The sequence below is a fragment of the Lucilia cuprina genome, chromosome 3 (assembly GCF_022045245.1).
Source record: "Lucilia cuprina isolate Lc7/37 chromosome 3, ASM2204524v1, whole genome shotgun sequence".
NCBI classification, from domain to species: domain Eukaryota; kingdom Metazoa; phylum Arthropoda; class Insecta; order Diptera; family Calliphoridae; genus Lucilia; species Lucilia cuprina.
In genome coordinates, this window is record NC_060951.1 from 1192609 (window position 1) to 1217180 (window position 24572).

Here is a 24572-nt window from a genome sequence, read left to right on the forward strand (position 1 = left end):
GTCTAGTCTATAGTCTAGTCTATAGTCTAGTCTATAGTCTAGTCTATAGTCTAGTCTATAGTATAGTCTAGTCTATAGTCTAGTCTATAGTATAGTCTAGTCTATAGTATAGTCTAGTCTATAGTCTAGTCTATAGTCTAGTCTGTAGTCTAGTCTAGTCTATAGTCTAGTTTATAGTCTAGAGATCTTAAAGTCTCAGCAGATGTTGTTTAGATACAAAAAAAATATTTAAATATTTAATTACGCTTTCATCAATGATTAATTTAACACTGCAGAAAAAAAGCAAAAAAATCTTACACAAACCGGCAATGACAGCTTTGAGTGAACAATTTTGTTAATATTTTTTTGTTTATTTACTATTTTGTTGTTGTCTTTTGTGTCTTTTTTTTTCAAAATCACTGAAATTGAAAGTGAAACGCCTTCAAAATACAGTTACAGCTGGCAGTGAAGATCATCCCCGAGATCACTCTTTAAGCACACATCTACTCATTTGGCAATTGTTGGGTGAGTGTGGATTCAACTGGTTAAATTAAAAAGATCTTGTATTCATGAAAGTGTTTAGTTTTTTTTGCACAAAATCTAAATAAAACTTTTAAGTCTTTTTGTTGTTTATTTAGCTTTGTATTTAAAGCGTGTTAAATCTTTTATAAACCTTAAGGCGTTTTGTGAGCTGTTCATTTTGTTTTTTTTCTTTTTCGCTTTTAAACGTTAATAGGTGATTTGTTGTGAGTTTTAAAATCTTTAAGACATATAGAGAGTTTAAAGGTTAAATACGGGTTTTATTGGAGGATTAATTTAAATCGTTTAAAATTGTTTTTAAATAAAAGAGAAAATTGGACATAGTTTTCTCTAAAAAAAAGCTTGCGAACTTGAAGTTTTTTGAAGTAAAATTAGAAATTTTAATTTATATGTTTTTTGAATTTCGAACATGAAAATTTGGCTATCGAACGTAAAATTTTTGAAGAAAATGTATAAATTTTAATATTAATTTATAACTTATTAAGCTTTAGTTGCGAAATTTTACTTATTGGCTCATGTTCGAAAATTCAAAGTTAATTTTAAAAATCCAAAAACTATCGCTAAATGATCTCTTGATCTTCTAAATTATAAAACTTATAATAATTTTAAGATTATGCAACATTTTCATAGCATTTTAACTTTTTATAATTTGTTCAATCAAATACTAAGCAAAAGTTGTAAAATTACACATTTTCCGTCATGTTCGAAAATTCGAAATTAAGTTCGAAAATTTCAAAATAGCATTAAATATTATTTTTTATTTCGTTTTTATAATAATCATGAAGTCTTTTATGTTTTTTCGACATTCGAACATGAAATTGTTCAGAGATTTTAAAGAATTTTTTTCGAACATGAGATTTTTTTAAGAAAAAGTTAAGATTTGTTTAAATTTATATAATTTTCTGACTTAATGTTACAAAAAGAAACTTTTTTCATCATGTTCGAAAATTCGAATTAAAGTTCGAAAATCTAAAAAAACTTCCTAAAATGTTCTAATTTACTCATACGATAGAAAAACATTTAAACTATTATTGTTTTCAAAATTATTTGGTTTTTTCCATCATTCGAACATGAAAATTTTTAATAAATAGTTTGAATTTTTGAATTTTTATTGTTATAATTATTAGAAAATTAACTTTTTTCTTTAATAAATATTTAAAATACCAAACACGTTTAATTGGTTAACATTTGAAAAAAAAAACTAAACTAAAGCTTTGCTGTGTAAATTATTACAAAACTGACCTAAGTTAACCTTAAATGACAAATGGAGGGGGGAGGGAGAGAGAGAAAGAGAGAAAAGTTCAATATTGCTGGGTCTTATAGTTAATAGATTCATAAATATGCATGAGGTTAAAAAGACCGCCTTAATTTCCATTTCCAAAAAGGAAAAAAAATAAAGTTTTCACTTTCTTTCGTTATCAAAAATCATAAAGACACAACAACAAAAAACAGACTACAATAAAACAACATCAAACACATCTTTTTTACACTAAAACTAATGACTATAGCTATATGGTAAAAACGTGGTATCTATACAATTTGTATAATTTACTACCAATACTTAAAGTATCTATAAGACTATGTTTGGAGACGCGTTGGACAAAAAATATATATGAATTGATAATAAAACTGCTATTTTTTGTTTTGGGGTGATGTAAAAATATATAAATTTGAAAAAGAAAAAAATGACCGGATGGTAGTGTTATGTATCTGATAGATATTTATATTTATTTAGTGAATTCAAGTGTATTTGAATGAATGAATGACTAAGTTAAGAGTGTGTAAAAGTTTTGTTTTTTTAGGCTCGTTGTCTGTCTGTCTGTCTTTCTGTCTGTCTTTTATTATATTGCTTTCTTGTTGAAAATGAAAGTGAAATTAAAATAAAAATTGAATTTAAATAAATTACAAATGTTTTACAACAACATCTAATATAAATATAAAAAAATATTAAAACAAGAAAAGCTAATTGTAATTTTTTTTTAAAGTTTGTATACAAATAATATTCAATGATTTGTATAAAATAATTGTCTTTAAACATATGGTTTATATGCATTTTTTAAATTATATATAACTTTATTTAAAGTGACTTTTTGTTTTGATCGATCATTTTTAAAATTCAAAAAATATTTTTTTCTATGAGTAATTGCCCTGGGTGTGTTTTGTGATTTAAAATAATTTATTAAATAAGTCAAAATTTTTAATTAAGACATGCATTAGTCCAACTTTTTAGTTTATGTTCGAAAATTCGAAATTCCTTTTTTTTGCAAGATTTTGGAATTCTTGGTCAAAAACTAACAATTTCCTCATTGTAAAACACTTTTTCCCTTAAATTTTATCAAAATAAGCACTTTCTGTCATGTTCGAAAGTTAATTTCGAAAATAATTTTTTCGGCAAATTTTGTTATTTAAACTTGAAATGTTTACTCAAAATAAACGATTTTATCGTTATTGAACACTTAATGACTTAAAATTTTCCAAAATAAACATTTCCGGTCATGTTCGAAAATTCGACAATTTTTCGAAATTCCAATTTTTGAATTTGTTATTTAAACTTAAAATTTTTAGTCAAAATCCGACAAAATCACTGTTGATTATGTTTTCCCTTAAATTTTATAATAATAAGGTCTTTCGCTCATCTTCGAAAATTTGAAATTTCGTAATTAAATTTGTCACCAGATTTTGTTATTCAACTGGAAATTTTTAGTCAAAAACTAATGCTTACAGCATTATTGAATATATTATCCTTCAATATTTGCAAAAATAAGCTTTTCCGATCATGTTCGAAATTAATTTCGAAAATCCATTTTGAACAGATTTTTATATTTTTAGTCAAAAACAAACGATTTTATCCCTATAGAATACTTAATCCCTTAAAATTCTCCAAAATAAGCTTTTTCGATCATGTTCGAAAATTCAAAACAAATTTCTAAATTAAATTTTTCACCAAATTTCGTTATTCATCTGGAAATTTTTAGTCAAAAACTAATGCCTATAGCATTGTTGAATTAAAATTTTACCAAAATAAGCTTTTCCGGTCATGTTCGAAAATTCGAAATTAATTTCGAAAATCCATTTTTCAGCAGATTTTGACATGTTTAGTCAAAAACAAACGATTTTATCACTGTTAAATACTTATTCCCTTAAATTCTACCAAAATAAGCTTTGGCGGTCATGTTCGAAAATTCGAAATTAATTTCGAAACTCTATTTTCGACAGATTTTGTTTTTAAACTTGAAATTTTTAGTAAAAAACTAAAGATTTTATCATTGTCCCTTCAATATTACAAAAATATGCGTTTTAGTTTATGTTAGAAAATTCGAAGTTAATTTCGAAGTTCTATTAACGATCAAAAACTGTTCCTCTGCTGCAGCACTACATAATTGCCGGTCATGTTCGAAAATTCGAAATTAATTTCGAAACTCTATTTTCGACAGATTTTGTTTTTAAACTTGAAATTTTTAGTAAAAAACTAAAGATTTTATCATTGTCCCTTCAATATTACAAAAATATGCGTTTTAGTTTATGTTAGAAAATTCGAAGTTAATTTCGAAATTCTATTAATGATCAAAAATTGTTCCTCTACTGCTGCACAACACATGTAAATACGATAAAGTTTTTAAAATTTAACAACTTTTTGACACGATTTTTCGGCATTCTTGATTTTTCGTTATTCAAACTTGAATTTTGTTTTATCAAAATTTTAAGATTTTTTAAGTAATTTTTACAAATCACCACAAAACTTTTTTATATTTTTAATATTTAATAAAAATCCAATAAATTTTCGTTTATTGTCTTTTGGCATTTTCCTCTAATATATTTTTATTACAAAAAAAAAGCAAAACTTTATTGATGAGGGTCAAGACAAGTCATTGAAAAACTTGTTGCTATTATATCTGAAAATCGTGACATTATGTTATAAACAAATTTGGTCAATAACACTTTAATGAACTTGTTAAATTGGAAAATTTACTTAAAAAAAAGACGCACCATTTTTTTGCTGTTTTCTATTACATTTATCACTGTTATATATAATTTTTATTTTTAAAGATTATTTGTTTTTTTACACTTTAAAACTCCTCTAATTTTTTTTCTCTCGCTCTCTAAACGTGTCCTCTAATTTTAAAGGTTTTTATTTTACTAAATTTTAATTATATTTTGTTAAACAAATTTTAAAAGATTTTTATTTAAATTTATTTAAACTTGAAAAACGTAACAACATTTTAAAGTCATAGTTTATTAACCAAACAGGTTAAGTGCTATATCTATAAATAATAAAAAAAACTTCTACAAAATGTCTAAAGAATACGAAAACATTCCAGTTTCTTTGTTAAATAACATCTTTCAATTATTAACTTTAAAATTTGTTTTATGTTTTTTATATTTTATTAATGATATTTTAATTATTCTTGTTACAATAAATATGTGTTTAATTTATTTGGCTTCTAAGTGTTTCTTTTGTCTGTGTATACCTTGCTATCAGTCACAGTTGTGTAAATAAAAACTTTTTTAATTCAAAAACAAAAAATTCTTTTAAATTTTTTGTTTTGTTTTTTTTTTAGCAAAGCAGTTTATTTGTTTAAATAAAATTATTTTATAATTTATCATTATGTGTAGACTTAGATAAATTCTTAAGAAATTAGTTTATTTTAACAAAAACAAAAGATTAAAAGTGAATTAAATATAAATAAGAACTGAAACGAAAATATTTAAAAATGTGTTAAATATAACGATAATTTTATCGATTGGACTATAGGTCATACTATGAATCAGGGTTTAAACCAAACTATAGATCATACTACCGATAAAAGTCCAGATTATAGTTCAGACTCCAGACTATAGTCTTCAAACACAGACTATAGTATAAACTGTTTTCCAGACCATAGTTTAGTCTAAAGTCCAGGCTATAGTTTAGTCTATGCACCAGTCTATGGTCCAGACTATAGTTTAGAGTCTAGTCCAGATTAAAGTTTAGTCTATAGTCCAGACTATAGTTTTGTCTATAGTCCATACTATAGTTAAGTCTATACTCTAGACTATAGTTTAGTCTATAGTCCAGACTATAGTTTAGTCTATAGTCCAGACTATAGTTTAGTCTATAGTCCAGACTATAGTTTAGTCTATAGTCCAGACTATAGTTTAGTCTATAGTCCAGACTATAGTTTAGTCTATAGTCCAGACTATAGTTTAGTCTATAGTCCAGACTATAGTTTAGTCTATAGTCCAGACTATAGTTTAGTCTATAGTCCAGACTATAGTTTAGTCTATACTCCAGACTTAGTTTAGTCTATAGTCCAGACTTTAGTTTAGTCTATAGTCCAGACTAAAGTTTAGTCTATAGTTCAGTCTATAGTTCATACTATAGTTTAGTCTATAGTCCAGACTATAGTTTAGTCTATAGTCCATACTTTAGTTTAGATTATAGTTCAGACTTTAGTTAATCCATAGTTCAGACTAAAGATTGGTCTATAGTCCAAACTATAGTTTAGACTATAGTCCTGACTATAGTTTAGTTTATAGTCCAGACTATAGTTTAGTCTATAGTCCAGACTATAGTTTAGTCTATAGTCCAGACTATAGTTTAGTCTATAGTCCAGACTATAGTTTAGTCTATAGTCCAGACTATAGTTTAGTCTATAGTCCAGACTATAGTTTAGTATATAGTCCAGACTATAGTTTAGTCTATAGTCCAGTCTAGTCTGTAGTCTAGTCTATAGTCTAGTCTATAGTCTAGTCTATAGTCTAGTCTATAGTCTAGTCTATAGTCTAGTCTATAGTCTAGTCTATAGTCTAGTCTATAGTCTAGTCTATAGTCTAGTCTATAGTCTAGTCTATAGTCTAGTCTATAGTTTAGTCTATAGTCTAGTCTATAGTCTAGTCTATAGTCTAGTCTATAGTCTAGTCTATAGTCTAGTCTATAGTCTAGTCTATAGTCTAGTCTATAGTCTAGTCTATAGTCAGTCTATAGTCTAGTCTATAGTCTAGTCTATAGTCTAGTCTATAGTCTAGACTATAGTATAGTCAATAGTCTAGTCTATAGTCTAGTCTATAGTCTAGTCTATAGTCTAGTCTATAGTCTAGTCTATAGTCTAGTCTATAGTCTAGTCTGTAGTCTAGTCTATAGTCTAGTCTGTAGTCTAGCATATGGTTTAGTATATAGTTCAGCCTAAAGTTTTGTCTATAGTCTATTCTACTATATAGTCTAGTTAAAATGAAAGACTAGAGTCTAGTTTGTAGTCTAGACTAAATTGTAGTCAATATTTAAGATTAGTTCATATAATAGCCTATCGACTTTACTAATTGTTTTTGTTTTTCTTTATCATTTCAGCTGCTGTTAATCAAGGTGAGTGTGTTATCAAATTATCTTTTATAAAAATATATATATTTTTTTAATTTTCAAACTAATTTATTGCCTATAAGTTTTTATGGCAATTTTTTAAAAGCCTTGATATCCTTTTTCCCAGCCTTAGCTGATAAAAATATCATTAATTTATTAAATTTTCTGTCCCAGTCTTGTTTTTCAACAATTTTTATTGCTTCAAAAATTGTAGAAACAAGTTGTCATATTTCATTAACATTAATAGAAATGCAATTGAATTTAATAAATTAAAGTGATAATTATAAATGAAAAGTTAAAACATTAAATACTACTTTAAAAAAAATTGTGACAAAACTTGTATTAAAATGAAAAATTATTTTAAAGAAAAAAATTGAAAAGAAAAAAATTAAAAAAAAAACTGGTAGTAATTTGAAAACTAACGGTAAACAACTAATTAACCTTGAGCAAATATAAATCCAAATTGAACGCATTTTTGCCTATAAATGACAAAAATTTTCTATATATATATAATTTTTTTTCAATATTAAGTTGAGTACTAGTAACTTAAGCTGGTTTTGAGTTTTGGGGTTAAATTTAAGCAATCATTTTAAATTTGCATAAGAATCTGGTTTTTTGCTTAAAAAATCTAAATGTAATTGATATCAAAAGAAAAATATTTGGTATCTTTTAACAATTGTGGTTTTAATATTTAATATGGAAATCCCACAATATTTTTTTTAATACAAATTTGGTCATACTAAAATTACAGCTACAAAAACAGTAGCTGTTATTTAATATTTAAACAAAATATTATATATTTAAAGTTGTTTTTTGTTTTTAAACTTAATTTTAGTTTTATTCAAAGAAACACTTTTCCTTTTACTATTTCTACTTAAAAAGTTTTTCTTTGTTATTAATGCTTAAACATATTTATGTAATTTTTCTTCAGTTTTGCTATGAATTTTCCTCAGTAATACACAAAACTGTGTCATGAAACTTTTTAATGCTTTTAACAGCAACAAAAAATTAGGTGTAATTGATTAGTTTTTTTTTTCTCTCTTTCTTTTTTACACTTAACCGGGTTTTTTAACAAAAGTCCAAATTTATTTTTTTATTTATTTATTTTATATAGTAAACAAAAAAAAAAAAAAAAAAAATAAATCGTATAACAATATCGTTTATAAACAATTAAAACAATTTATTAACATGATTGATTATACAGGTTACGTATCTTGTTAACATTTATTCCCGTTTATTTATGGCAACAAACATTTAAGGATATAAACAATTTAAAAGATAAAAATACCATTATTATTTATGTAATATAAAGGCATTTGGTAAAAAAAATTAAAATATTTAGTTTAAATAATTTTTTCACAAAATGAAAGGAAAAAGTTGGAAACAAAACTATAATACAGAGTACAGATCAGACTGAAGTTGATCAGATAATACAAGAGAATAGAAAGGAGACCAGAACCTAATCTAAAGTCGAAATTGGACTATAAGCGAGACGAGATTATAACGAGATCATAGGTCAAACTTTTGTCGATACTATATACCAAACTATAGTCTTGACTATAGACAAAACTGTAATCAAGAGTTTAGATCAGACTACAGGCCAAATTATCGACGATATTATAGATCAGACTATTGTTGTGACAGAACAGACTATAACCATGACCATACATCAGACTATAGTCGTGATTATAGACCTGACTATAGTCGAATTATAGAGGAGGGAATATACCAGGAATATACTATAAAGTATATTATAGTCGAAAATATAGATCAGACTATAGTAGAGACTATAGGTCAGACTATAGGGGTGACTATAGGAGAGAACAAAGATCAGACTAGACTATAATAGGGACTTAAGATCAGGCCAAACTCAAGACTGTAGTAGAGACTATAGACCAGATTATAGTAAAGACTATAGGGGATCAGACCAGACTATAGTTGAAACTAAATATCAGACTAGACTATACTAGAGACTATGGGTCAGACTATAGAAAAGACTAAAGAAGCCACTATAGTCCAGACTATAAAATATACTATAATTTAGACTGTAGAAGAGACTATAGTCCAGACTTTAGAATTGACTATAGACGACACTAATGATCGGACCAGATAAGAGTAGTCCAGGATATAGTATAGACTATATATCAGACTATAGATCGAACTATAGATCGAATTTTATCCTAGGCTACAGACCAGACTATAGAAGAGTCTAAAGTCGAGACCAGAGATCAGACCAGACTGTAGTAGATACTATGGATCAGACTATAGTCCAGAAAATAAAAGAGACTATAGAACAGACTAAAGTCCAGACCATAGAAGAGACTACAGTCTAGACTACATAAGATTCAGGACTAAAGATCAGACCAGACTAGAGGCTTTAGTCCAGAATATAGAAGAGACTATAGATCAGTCTATAGTCGAGACTATATATCGAACTTTACACCAGACTATAGTTCTGACTATAAATGAAACTATAGTCGAACTATAGACCAGGCTCTAGTTGAGATCAAATTAGAGTAGAGTGTCTGTAGACCAGACTATAGAGCTAAATATTGTCGAGGATTAAAAGCAGATTAAAGTCGATACAATTGACAGGCTATAGTTAGAAATATGGACCAAATTTTAAATTAAATTATATAGCCAAAACTTTGCACCATATTAGTTGTGGTCATCAGAATCTTAACTAAAATTATATTTAAAGATTATTAAAGTCGAAATCATATTCAAGATAACACAAGTTCACTTGCTACGTCATAAGCAGCCTTGTCGCTTTAATTGTAATTTTAACAGTTTACATTCAGTTTACATTTTGAACTTTTTGTTTTTTTTTAATGCGAATGTGATCGTATTGTAACAATGAACTTTTTATTATAAAAGGTTGTGGTCATGCATTATGTTTTTGTTTTATGTTGTTTTTATATCTTATATTTTTTTCTCTGTTTATTTTTTATGAATAAAATAAAGGTTTTGCTCCTAAATCACTTTAGGCGTGAGCATGTTTATAGTGCAACGAAATTGTGTGTCCACGTAATCGCTGAACAGTGCAAAATTTATGATATGTTTGGGTAACATTTTATATTGTTTTCGGTTTACAAGTTGTGAAAAAAAGTTTTTTTTTTGGCAAAATTTCGAGACATATTGGAATTTAACAATTTTTTAATTATTGAGTTTTCTTTTTTTTAATGAATTATTTAAAGTCTACTTTTTTATATAAACGTAAAGTGATTTAAACATTTAATTGATTTGAAAAGTAGTAGCAAAACTGTCTCTAAATGTGATGATAACCATTGGCTACTCCCCAAATTGAGGCCTGAGACATTTATGTCTAGTTTTTTGCTTGTTAATTGATAGACATAGACAGACCGACAGACAGACAGGCTTGTCCTACTAAATATTTATTTTTAAACGATTTTTTGGCCAACAGCAAATGTAAGTCAATGTTTTATTACTTGTAGTAAGTTAAGAGCCAACTTTTATTTCCAATCAAATTGTTTATATTTAAGTGTTTTGAGTGAAGAAGAAAAAAAAAAGAAATTGTTAGTTTATTAGACATGTATAATGAGATTCATTTCTAAGCTTAATTTTCTATCATGATTTATTGTTATACATTGTCTCTCATCTCCAGCTGCTACCTCTAGTTTCATTATAACTTAACAACTTTGACTTCTTTTAATGATTATTTCTTTTTTTTTTGGTTATTAGTTTGTGTTTGGGGATTTTGCTTATAATTTTTTTATGGTATTAATTATTATTTTACCCCCTCATTATGTAAATTATGTTATAAATATATATTTTTATATATTTTTATTAATTAAAACAGTGTAAAAATATGTATGAATTTTTTTAAGCATTAAAAAAACTATTTTAAATTCATTAAAAAATTAATAATAATAAAAAAATAAAAGTGATAAAAAATTTTTTTGGGGAATTTGTGAAACAAAATTGAATGAAAAAAATATATAAAATGCAAATTTTTCAAAAATATTTTAGTTAAATTTGTGACGCTTTTAAAATTAAAAAAAGTCTCTAATGTAAACAAGATTATAGATCAGACTATTGGCTAGACTATAGAGCAGACTATAGACTAAAAGCTATAGTGCATACTACAAAACAGACTGTAGAGCAGACTGTAAACAGACTAGAGAGCAGAATGTAATCTAGACTAGGTCATACTATAGACCAATGGTCTATCAGGATATAGATTAATCTAAAGACCACTTATAGATCATTTTTAAAGTCCAGATTATAAAATAAACTACAGATCAGTCTATATTCTAAACTAAAGATCAGCATTTAGTCCAGAATATATATCATTTTGTAGTCCGTATTATAGATCAGTACATAGTCTATGTTATAACTTTGTCTATACACCAAATTGTAGATCAGTCAGCAGTCCACATTATAGATCAGTCTATAGTCCAGGTTATAGACCAGACTGTAAAACAGTCTATAGATACGTCTAGTCCAGACTATTGATCAATCTACAGTTCAGGCTATAGATCAATCTATTGTTCAGACTATAAATCAGTTGACAGTTCAGACTATAGATCAGTTAATAGCTCATACTATAACCTTGAATATAGATAAGCCTATATCCTTGACTATAGATCAGTCTGTAGTCCAACACAGTCTATTGACCAGTCTAGTCTAGAGTATATTCTAGACTGTAGAACATTTTATAGATCAGCTTATAGTCCAGACTATAGATCAGTTTATAGTACAGACTATAGATTAGTTTATAGTTCTGATTATAGATCAGTTAATAGCTAATACTATAGCCTTGACAGTCTATTGACCAGTCTAGTCCAGACTATATTACAGTTCAGTCTATAGTACAGACTATAGATTAGTCAATAGTGCGGGCAAAAGATCAGTTAATAGTCATACATCAGTCTTTTGCCCACACAACCAGACTATTGATCGGTTTATACTATAGATCAATTTTTAGTAAAACTTTAGATTAGTCTTTAGTCCAGCCAAAGCTTATAGTCAACAACAAGCTTCAGATACTTTAGAGTCGACTACTGTCAATATATATTAAAGTCAAATTTATAGTTTATGTTTTCAGGTTTCAATCAATTATACAATCATTTCTTTTGTCAAAATACAAGCCACAAAAAAAATAGCAGAAAATTCCTGTTGCTGCATACATTGTCTGTTCAGTTTTGTCTACAAACTTGATTTTTTCAGGTTTATTTGTTCAGTTAATTTGCATGTGTAATTTTTTTGGATTTTATATTATAACAAAATAAAACTATGAAATTTGATTTGCCTTTCTTTCAAAAAAACTCTACGTATAATCATAACTGCGTCATAATGTGGTCTATGCAGGAAATTTTTGAAAAATCATTTTGAAGTAAAGTTTAAAAGGGGATTTTAAGAAAAACTAAAATTTTAAGTTAATTGAAAAATATAGTTTAGTAGAGTAATTTAAATGAAATAGTTATAAAAAACTTGTTTCACTTTTAGTTTGAGACTTAAGATATTCAATACCAATTTGGCATAAATTAGAAAATCTTTAACTAATAAATTTTATTAATATTTTTTTAAGAAATTTTCTCTTTTTAAAATTTTTGCATATTAAATTGCATAATTAATTTTTTAAATTTAGTTTTGGTTTTAAATTTTTAATAAATTTTTTTATAGTATTTTTGTCACTAATTTTGTTTTGCTGCTGGCAATGTTACAAAAATTTCACGTTCTATTAATTTGTTTAGTTACAACATTATTTTTTATGAACATTTATTAAAGCTAAATAACCATGACTTAATAACAAGCTGGTGATAATGTTGTAATGTTAATAAATTTTTTAAAACAAAGTTTTTAACAAAATTCAAAAAAAATCTTTCTTTTAGAAATTTTCTTTTAATTTATTTTTAATAATTATTGCTAAACTTAAAAATTGACACACATATGTAGACGTTTTTGTTTTTTTTTACATTATTTTCTATATGTTATGAACTTCCGCTTTTAATCGAATTGTAAAGTAAATAGAAAATAATTAAAAATATAAGAAAAGAAAAAAACAAAAGACTTAAGACACGAACACTTGAAAACATGAACACTCTCACAAACTCTAGAAATAAAGACAAAAAACAAAAGACTTAAACAACAAACCTAAATAAAATGTAAACAAACTTAAGGCAAAACAACAAAAAAGTGTTACAAAATACTTAATTTTGTTAAAAAAAAAAAAAAAAAAAAAAAAAACTAGGAAAAGAGTTAAAAGAACTTTTATAAAAAAATAAAACTAATAAACAAAATTTAACTAAATTAAAACAAATATTTTAATTAAAAACTATTTTTGTTATTAAACTTAATTTAAAACCTTAAACATTTGCCAGCAATTTTATACTTAATCCAATATTTTGCTACTACTTCCTGCTTTTTTAAAAAATCTCAAATTTAAATTGATTTCTTTTGTTCTAACATATTTCTAAAAAATTAAAAAATCTTTAAAATACATTTTCTTTAAAAACATACAATCTTAACTTTTGCTACTTAATCCTTATTATAAACTTTATTTCCAACATATATGTTTAGTTTAACTTGTTAAAACGTTAACTACTAGTTTACTTAACTTAATCTTAAGCAGAATCATTAAAATTCTTTTAATTTTTTCTTGTTTCTCAGTTTTAATAAATGACTTTAAGCTAAATTGTGTTTAAAAAAAAAAAAAAAAAGTTATTAACCCTACTTTTATTAGAGGAGAGGGGTAACACTGAATACGAAAACTATTTCAAACTTGTGTTTTAAAATTTGGGTTAGAAAATTAAAAATATGTTTTTAATTTCACTAATTATAAAACGCTTGATTTAATTGATTGATGATGAGTATTTGGCAAAACATAACAAATAGTTAAAGTAAAAGTTTTGGCAAATATAAAGCAAATTTAGAAATTAAAAGATCTAAAAGATTGTGTGAAAATTTTTGCTAAACTCAAGACTAAGACAATAAACAGATCTATAATGAAGAATATATAATAATCAAAATTAAAAACAGATCTATAGTCAAGACTTTACACAGATCTTTTGTCAAGACTATAGACTGATATAAAGTCAAGACTATAGACTGATCTAAAGTCAGGACTATAGACTGATCTGTAGTCAAGACTATAGACTGATCTATATTCAAGACTATAGAGTGATCTATAGTCAAGACTATAGAGTGATCTATAGTCAAGACTTTAGAGTGATCTATAGTCAAGACTATAGAGTGATCTATAGTCAAGACTATAGAGTGATCTATAGTCAAGACTATAGAGTGATCTATAGTCAAGACTATAGAGTGATCTATAGTCAAGGCTATAGACTGATCTATAGTCAAGACTATAGACTGATCTATAGTCAAGACTATAGACTGATCTATAGACAAGACTATAGACTGATCTATAGTCAAGACTATAGACTGATCTATAGTCAAGACAATAGACTGATCTATAGTCAAGACTATAGACCGATCTATAGTCAAGACTATAGATTGACCTATATTCAAAACTATAGACTGATCTATGGTCAAGACTATAGAGTGATCTATAGTCAAGACTATAGAGTGATCTATAGTCAAGACTATAGAGTGATCTATTATAAAAACTATTGACTGATCTGCAGTCAAGAGTCAAGACTATAGAGTGAGCTATTGTCAAGACTATAGAGTGATCTATAGTCAAGCCCAAATACTGACAGATATATATCCAATGCTATAGATCCATCATAATTAAATGATAATATAGACTGATTTATAGAAATACATTAGACTGTGATCTCCTCTCTTTGTCTTTTGAGGGTTAATACAACAATCTTTGCTTATTATTTAAAATCTACTAACTGTTCTAAAACCAAGAATAAAAAATAAAAAGAAAATTATAACATCAAAGAACGCTTGGTTGGCTGACTAGCTGGTTATAAGTTATAAGCCTATAAAATGATTTAGATGTTAAAATTTAACAACAGCTATAACTGCTTTTGCCTTAAGACCAAGCTCTACTCTAGCAAAATATTGAAAGCCAAACTAACTAATAGAAGTTAAACAAAATAAAAAATAATAAAGAGCTTAAAATCTTAAAGAAATTTTTATGTTAAGATTATATTTAACTCAAACACAAGTTGGCAGGTTTTTTTTTTCAAAAAGTAATTTATTTTAACGAAGCAAAAATATATTGTTGTTTTTAAGTAAAAGTAAGAAAACTAAAACAGAATTCTGTAATTATATACTTTACAAGCCGACTTTGAATGCTATAAATATTTTATAGATTTTCTAAAGAAATTCATAGTTTAACAAGAAATTTTTTACTTCCCCCTTTAGGGCTAATTTAAACTAAAAAAATTTAACATGACCTTGCAATTTTTGTTATTGTAACAGAGAAAATAAAAAATAATAATAAATAAAATATATAATAAAATACTTTTTTCTTGTGAGTTGAGTTGAAAGTAAATTGTAACTTTTGTGGTGGTGGTTGTGTTGTTGTGCAATATCCGCAAGTTGGCAAAAAACAGAAAAACTTAAAACAGCAAGTGCTTTTGGTATGATTTTTTGGTTTTGTGAAAATAAATTAAATAAAAACCATAACAAGTGTAAACACCAACAATAATTTCATATTGCATGCCATTACAATCAATTTTTCTTGAGGTTTTGTTGGAAGTTTGTTTTCATTTTTTTGAGCCATGAATTAATGTCGTATTTATTTTAAATCCCACCTGAAAAATTATTGTATGCTTGAAACCATAATCCACCTTATAGTTTTGGTTTTTGTTAATTTTTAACATACTCCACCTTATGTTTTAAGAAAAAAAAGTTTTAAATTATTTATGTTGCCCGTTAATTGTATGCTGCGTATGTAATAAAAAATATATATCACTATCTGGCTGGCAAGTTCATTAATTTTATGTATAAATATCATGTAGTGTTTTATTGAATTTAAATGGAAAAGTTTTTCAAAAACTATAAACTCATGTATACAAGATGACATGAAGGCAGGTTTCTTATTAAGAGGTTTCAAGGGACACATAATAATGTTGAGCCACACCCACGCTCTAAGCAAAACCATGTAAAGATCAGACTTTAATCTTGGCTTTCGATTTTACTATAAATTAATGTTCGACTACAAATCAGTCACTAGAGAGAATGATATACTCCTTTCTTAGCTCAAGATCAATAGTCTTAACATAAATCAGTTTATAGTCGTTGACTGTAGGTTAATCTGTAGTCTTGACTATAGATTAGTCTATAGTCTTTAGTATAGATCATTCTATAGTCTTGACTATAGATTAGTTCATAGTATTGTAAGTCTTGATTATAGATCAGTCTGTAGTTTTGACTATAGATCAGTTTGTAGTCTTGACTAAAGATCAGTTTATAGTCTTGACTATAGATGAGTTTATAATCTTGACTATAGATCAGTTTATAGGCTTGACTAAAGATCAGTTTTTAGTCTTGACTATATTTCAGTTTATAGTCTTGACTATAGATCAGTCTATAGTCTTGACTATAGATCAGTCTATAGTCTTGACTATAGATCAGTCTATAGTCTTGACTATAGTTCGGTCTATAGTCGTGACTATATTTCAGTCTATTTTCATGTCTATGGATCAGTCTATAGTCTTCATTATAGACCAGACTATGGCCTTGACTATAGATCAGTTTATAGTCTTGACTATAGATCAGTCTATATTCTTGACCATGGATTAGTCTTTAGTCTTGACTATAAAACAGTTTATAGTCTTGACTATAGATCATTGTTGACTATAGTCTATAGTGTTGACTATAGATCAGTCTATAGTTTTGATTATAGATCAATCTTTAGCCCTGACTGTAGATCAGTCTATAGTGTTGTGTGTCGATCAGTCTATAGTCGTAATTATAGATCAGGTTATAGTTTTAAATATATATTAGTAGTCTTGACTTTAGCTCAGGTTATAGTCTTTCTAATAGATTAGCACATTAACTTGACTAGAAATCAGTTAATAATGACTACGCTAAGAAATCAATCTATAGTTTATGTAATAATTTAAAATTGAGGGAGTTTTATTACAAATTTTGTCTGGCGCCTGATCATAAAATTATTTCACATAAAAATAATTAAAAATTTATTTGATTATTTTCACCTTTTATTTTATAATCATCATAACACCTTAAACCATAAATTAATTTATTAAACAAATAGTTTTAGTAATGTTAAACAAAAAAAAAAAAAACTATAAAAAATCTAACATACTGACATATTAAAAGAAAATAAATTAATCAAAAAAAAAAAAAAACATATTCAGCAATTTTTAAAGCAACATGTTTTGTTTTGATTATTAATTTCGCCTATAAAAAAAACATAATTATTATTGAAAATAAAATTTTTCACTTTCACAAAAATTATAAAGAAATTTTAATAAACCGAGGTAAACAAAAAGAAAAGAAAATACATTTAATGGAATTTTATGATATTGAAAAACTTTTCATGACACAATGATATTGAAAAATTGATTGAAAAATTTTGTTTAAAGAAAGTAAAAGTTTTTTTTTTTGAAATGAAGGGGTTTAAATGGTGGTTTTAAGAAAAGATCTTAGAAAAGGTTAAAGGCTAAACTAACTAGTTAGTTAGTTTGTTTACAGAATGATTTTGAGGGTTTTTATTTAAAGATACTTAAAGATAATGTTACAAAATTAAGCATGAGCTGGAAAGTAGTTCTAATACTAGTTCTTTTTGTTAAGGTTGTTGTCTTGACTAAGACAGGAGCTGTTTGCAGGAATGCTTAAAGAATAATTTGTAGTTGAAAATAAAGGGGTTAACAAGTTGTAATTTAAAATTTGTTGTAATGGGTTGCTGACTTGGCTAAATTATTGATCTTAAAGTAGGATCAGTAGTTTTTTTTTTGAGAATTGTTTTGAATTAAATTTTGTAGTGGAAGTTTTTTTTATGATCGAATTTGCTTTATGTTTTGTGTTTTTAATATTTTCCAATTTACAACTGCAATTTCTTTTTGATTGTAAAAATAAACAAAATTAGAAAGTAATGGGTGACAAATATTTATTTTATTAATTTTGTTGTTTAAACTACAACTACTGCAAGCAAATAATATTTAAAATAAATAAAATAAAACGAAAAAATAAAAAATAAGTGAAATGTAAAGAGTTTTTTAAGGTAGTAAATGATTTGGTTACTTTTATTAACAAAATATATGCTAAATGAATAACTAATTGGCGTGTGAAGCTCAAGTTGAAAAGCAAACTAAAGAAAGCTTTATAAGTTCCGTTGAGAAATTTGTTTTCTTGAATTTTTTTTTATACGTTTTTGTAGTTTTGTTTTTTGCTGTTTGCATAAAAGGTAATCAATGAAGTAAACAAACCATAAAACACTAACTATATAAATTTCTTTTTTTTCCTCTACTTGTGTTATTAATTATTAATATATACATTTTTTATTACTAACACTTGTTGTTATATTGTCATATATATTAAATTTAATTCTTATCAATTTAATAACAACATATAACAACAGTTATGCAACCTTATTAACATATAAATATTGTAATAAATACTACAACAAAACCCGTAAAGAAAAATAAAAAAAAACTACTAAATAACTTCATAATATATAAAAAAACGACATTCACAAATATAAGACAGACGGACAGAAAAAAACACACAAGTTTAAGAAAAAAAAAACATCAACTTCTATATTACAAGTGGGGTATAAATTTCTGTTGTTGCTGGCTGTTACTCAAAGTTATGCTTAACTAAACTCCAACCACCAAGTTTAACCAGTATTTAGTACAAGTAACCAAATCTCTGTTTTTTAAAAAAATTTGCCAAACAATCCCACCAACTAACCGACCAACCATCCAGCCAGCCAGCCCAGTCATCTATTCAACCAATGTATAAAACTTCAATTTTCATAGTTTTTTTTTGGTATAAATTTATATTCGTATTTAAAAATAACTTCCAATAATGCAGTCAACCTCTTTTTTTAAGCTTCATTGGTTGCATATTGTTTTACTTATTTTAGATACTCTGTTGTCTGGTTACTGTTTTCTTTAAAAATTTATTTCATTCATTCAAAAATTTGTTGAACAAAAAACAAAAAAAGATCAAAAGATTTTGATGGGTTTAAGTGTGACAACTGTAATTAGAACGTTAAACGACAAAGGTAGAGCAGACTATAATCTAAATCAAAATGTAGACGACACTATAAACAGAATATAATTAAGACTATAAACCAAAATCTATACTATAAACTTGTATATATTTCAAACTAAAAACGAAATTATAGTCAGGACTTTACATCTAAGTTAAGTTGAGACTATAGCACAGAATATAGAGAAACAACAGCCGAGGTTATATACCAAAATCGTGGATATATACTAGACCATAATTAAGATTATAGACTAAAGTACAGACCTTAATATAGTCAAGAATAATAGATCTGAATATAGCCGAGATAACAGACAAACTATAGTTGGGACCATACATAAATCGAGAGTGTAGACCAGATTGTAGTCAAAACTATAGACCTCACTTTAGTTAAAAAACCAGACTATAGACGAGACTATAGATGACAATGCATCCGATAATATAATCCAGACTGTAGCAGGAACTATAGACCACAATGGAAGCTATAAACCGGATAATAAGCGAGACTTTAGATCAGATTGTAATCTTGACTGCAAATCAGTGAATATATATAATCGAGACTATATACACACGTCGGGACTATAGACCAAACTATCGATTGAGAATATATAACAAATTCGAAATTAAAATCCATATTAGATGATAATATAATTCTGACTGTAACAGGAACTATAGACCATATATTAGTCGAAACTATAGGTCAGACTGTAATAGACAAAACTAATATCGACCAAATTCATTGTTTCTAATTAGGCTATAAACAATAGTTCAGATTGTTATCAAGAATATTGTTATGACTATAGTCGGAATAATAGTGTAGATTATTATCTACACTATAGTCGAGAACAGACCAGATTATAGACCAGTATATAGACTAGGCTCTAGTCCAGCTTATAGACATTACAGATTATAAACATTAATATAGATCAGACTATAGACCAAATTATAGATCAGATTGTAGAACAGACCATAGACTGGATTATAGAAACAAACTATAGACCAGACTATAGCTGTGACTATAGACCGGATTGTAGACTGGACTATACATCTAACTATAGATCAGACTTTAGACCAGACTATTTACCAGATTATAGATCAGACTTTAGGCTTGACTTTTGTCTAAACCAAAATGTAGTCGAAATTATAGAGAAAATTATTAAACACACTATAGTCCAGACTGTGGATCAGATTATAAACCAGACTATATTCGAGATATTTCAACAACCTACACTTCAGATTTCAGATCTAACTTATATTCATTCTGTATACCAGGCTATAGTCGAGACTGTATACAAACATTTTGTCGATTCTTAAAACCGAATAACCGATTAGTCGTTTTAACAAGAACTTTCTTTGTAAAGAAATACTCCCATATTCATTTAGTTATTATTTTTTATTTTATTTTAGGTTTATTACGCACATTTTCCATACAAAATTCCTACAATAAACCATTGATAACTTTATTAAGCATTTATGAATATGAGGGTAATAGTTTTTAAAACAAAATATCCTACTGAGTTCCACATCCTTTGTTAGATAACGTTTCCTATTTCCCCTTTAAACTTCAGACTTTTTACAAACTCCTGACGTTTTTAGTCTGTCGCTTTTATTACATTTCTGTAACAGTCAGCATTTACAAAGAAACTTTACATTCTCTACTCTATTCCATACTTTTTCTATGTAAGTTTTTCTTAAGTGTTTTTGAAGCTTTTGTCTTTTAATTGTAAATGTTGATTTTTTCCCCATTAAAAAAAATAGAAAAAAAGTCAAGTTTTTTTCTTTTCAATATGGAAATGAGGTTACATAAGTCACTGGATTTGAAAGATTCTGGTCTTACAACTTGTTAGTTTAACATTAAAACCCAAAAACAACAACAACGAAATGTTATGAAAAAACTGGCATATATGGTTATTTTATTTTTATAGATTTTATTAACCGTGCTAGAGCGGTTTATTATTATTTAAGTGTGTTACGTTAGTTAAACGTGCAGAAGTTCTTTTTATATTGTTTGTTATTAATGCATAATAATTCTTTTTATTTGAATTCTGCATTCTTTCTACCTAGCTGGTGATTAGGTTAACAGGAACAATTAAATGATAGTTCAGATCAATGCTTTTAAACAGGTCTTGATTTATGTGTGATTAAAGTTAATAAATTAAATTATATTTGTTTTAAGTTTAAAGCTAATTATAATATAAAAATTTATAGTTACAAATATTTGTAACAGAAATGCTTTAAATTGTCTGTGGAGCAAAAGGAAAGAATCTAGAACATTTTTGTATTTAGAATGGCAAGAGTTTTTTTTCGAAAGAAACAGGTTGATTTGTTATCTTTGCAAAAAAATGACATCATTTTGTGTTATGTAAAGTAATAAAAATAAATAAAAATCTTAATGGGTTTTCTTCAGTATTACATGACTTAAGAATTCTAGTAAAAATTATTGAATGACATAATTAGAACAAGAGGTACATGATAAAATTGTTTAAACTAATGTTTATATTGTGAAAGAGCCAATTATGTAGACAATGCTAGTCTAATGTCAAGATCAGAATATACTCGATACAATAGTATCAGGGCATATAAGTCTGGAATATAGATCCTTACATAATGGAGACTATTATAAATCAGTCTAAAGACGAGATCGTAAGTTCGAATAAAGATGTAAATATAGATCAATCTACTGTCGAAACTATAGATCATTTTCTTGACGAGAGTAAAGATCAGTTTATTGTCGAGAGTAAAGATCAATCTTTAGTCAAGACTATAGATTAGTCGAGACTATAGATCAGTCTTTAGTGGAGAGCATAGATCAGTATATGTTCAAGACTATAGATCAGTATTCAGTCAAGATAATACTTCAGTCTTTAGTCAAGACTATAGATCAGTCCTTAGTCAAGACTATAGATCAGTCTAGTCAATACAATATATCAGTCTATAGTTAAGACTATAGATCAGTCTATAGTCAAGACTATAGATCAGTCTATAGTCAAGACTATAGATCAGTCTATAGTCAAGACTATAGATCAGTCTATAGTCAAGACTATAGATCAATCTATAGTCAAGACTATAGATCAGTCTATAGTCAAGACTATAGATCAGTCTATAGTCAAGACTATAGATCAGTCTATAGTCAAGACTATAGATCAGTCTACAATCAAGACTATAGATCAGTATATAGTCAAGACTTTAAAGATTTAGATCACTCTATAATAAAGACTATATATCAGTCTATAGTCAAAACTATAGATCAGTTTATAGTAAGGACTATAGATCAGTCTGTAGTCAAAATTATAGATGCTTCTATAATTAAGACTTTAGATCAGTCCATAGTCAAGACTATAGATCAGTGTATAGTCAAGACAATTTCTCTTGTTGTAATCTATTAACTACATTTTTCACAGTTAAACTTGCCCTACGAGATTAAAGCCTTCTTTAGAGTTAAAGTTTGATATGGATGTTTAAACTGAGCTTTAAAGCTGTATCGTGTTTGTCACGTTTAAAACAGTTTCTATAAACTAGATTTAAGAGCTTAAGCTCTGCTTTGGCGATTAAACTTGCCTTCGAAGCTTAAAAGTTTTTTTTTATAGGTTAAAGCTGTTTTATACAAAGTTTCTTGGAAAGATTAACTGTTATTCGACTTAAAAATTAAATAAATTCCTATTTTTCGAGATTCTTAATTTGATTTTGTTTAGTTTGGTTCTTGGCCTAATTTCGTTAAACTTACCGTGTTTAATTTCTCCATTAAACTACTCATTTGATTTTTGGAACACATTTTCGCTTAATAATCCTTTGCTTTAGGTTTAAAAAAAAAACACTTTTATTTTTTTTATAAAATTAACAAAATGTTTTTTTTTGTTAATTTTTTAATAAATTTAAATAAAAGTCCATAATGTTTTAGTTTTTGTTTTCTTCTTTTAATTAATAATGATTTATAGTAAACATTCCATAAATTTTGCCATAAACAACATAAATCTTTATCTTAAATTTTATTTAAACAAAATTTTGTAATAGAAAATTTTTTTAACAAATTAATTTATGTAAATTTTTTTGTTGTCGCTGTTAACATAATGTTAGCATTATAGTAAATATGTTTAAACTTGTTTTTGTTTTGTTGTAATGTTTAAATATGTTAATTATTTTGTAGTTTTATTTTAAAAGATTTTCTTTTTAAGATAAACTTTCTTAAAAGAAATGTTTGTTTTTTTTTAATTTTTTAAGATTTTTCTTAAGGTGCTGTTTTAAACATATTTAAGGTTTTTTTTATAACATTAAAACAGAGAAAGTGCAATTTGTAAATATTTATTTTGCAAATTGTTTTTAAGTTGTTTTTAACATTTTTAATTATTTTTTTATTTTAATCATTGCACTTTGTTTAAACCGCACGTTTATTAAAAAATATATTTTTAGATTTATTTATATTTAGTTTTTTTTTATTTTTCAAAGATAACAATTATTTGCTTTTAATATTATTTATAAATTTTTCGCTTTTGTTGTTTACGTTTTTATGGTTTTATTTTTAAAGAAAAACTCTAAGTAACCAGCAGCTTTATTTATAGTTTATTTTATTTTCAAATACTTCAAGCGCGTTCATATAGACGAAACGTGCATTAAGCTCGACGTTTCAAGACGTTATGTGTAGTGTGGTCAAACGTTAAGACACTCTTAGGCCCACAACTACTTGCTGCTTACTGCTTGCTACTCACAGTCATAACATAACAAAACTTACAAAACCGCAATCTACGTTTTGGTTTACACCAATAACAACATTCATTTTTATATACATACATATGACTTGACTTGATACTTTTGCATACAAAATAGTCTAGTGTAAACACTACCTTAAGTGAAACATGCATAAACAGGTGCTTGCATGTCTGCTTTTGGCATTAGTTAAGAGTTTTAACATTCAGTTTTATAATAAAATTGAGTATGATTTACAAAACGGGGGGAAAAAAGAGCAACAGCTCATTAAAAACTACAACAACATAAACCCTTACCCGGCTTCTTCTTTCTCTTCTTCTTCTTGTGGGTTATCTTAACTAAAGTGCGAAATTGTTTTTTTTTTAGACTTGCGCTTTAAATGTAAACAAGCTTATCTGCCTCTAGATTCCCCACCAAAATAAAGAGAGCTTAATAAGCTTAAGAGTCAATCAATCAACAATTTAAGAGAGTTTTTCTCCCACCATCTCTATATTTTCGCCTTAAACTGTAGCTGAAAAATATTTTATTTTTTGCAAAATTTTTATTTTGTTTGTTTTTTTCTTTTGGCAAAAAGTAATTTTACGCTTTATGATTGTGTTTTATGCTAAATATTGTGTTGATTTTTCCTTTAACTTATTTCAAACATTTTTTGTTTAAAGAAAAGTTTCCTAATAAAAATGTTTAAATCCAAATCAAAAATGCTTTAGAAAGTTATTAATTAAAAAAATCAATTAAAAATTTGAATAAAATTAATAAATTTTGAAAATTTTTATATAAATAATAAATAAATCAATTTTTAAAAAATTTAATTAGGAAAAGGTAAATGAACGTACATATAAAATTTTTCTTCAACTAAATAAAAATTTATAAAAAATGGTCCTTCGAACCGTAAATAAAT

The 24572-nt window shown here is 26.3% G+C and overlaps 2 protein-coding genes across 2 annotated transcripts in view; one reads left to right on the plus strand and one right to left on the minus strand.

Moving 5' to 3' along the window:
- Positions 1 to 23124, minus strand: part of LOC111691054 (disheveled-associated activator of morphogenesis 1) — a 50459-nt gene extending 27335 nt beyond the window's left edge. The window contains exon 1 of the mRNA XM_023453676.2: positions 22698 to 23124. Coding sequence (XP_023309444.2) covers positions 22698 to 22745 — 48 coding nt within the window. The 5' untranslated portion in view covers positions 22746 to 23124. The remainder of the gene's footprint in view (positions 1 to 22697) is intronic.
- Positions 1 to 24572, plus strand: part of LOC111691053 (ESF1 homolog) — a 124507-nt gene that overhangs the window by 32241 nt on the left and 67694 nt on the right. The window contains exon 3 of the transcript XR_006940183.1: positions 6845 to 6859. The gene's annotated coding sequence lies outside the window, so the exon portion shown is untranslated. The remainder of the gene's footprint in view (positions 1 to 6844; positions 6860 to 24572) is intronic.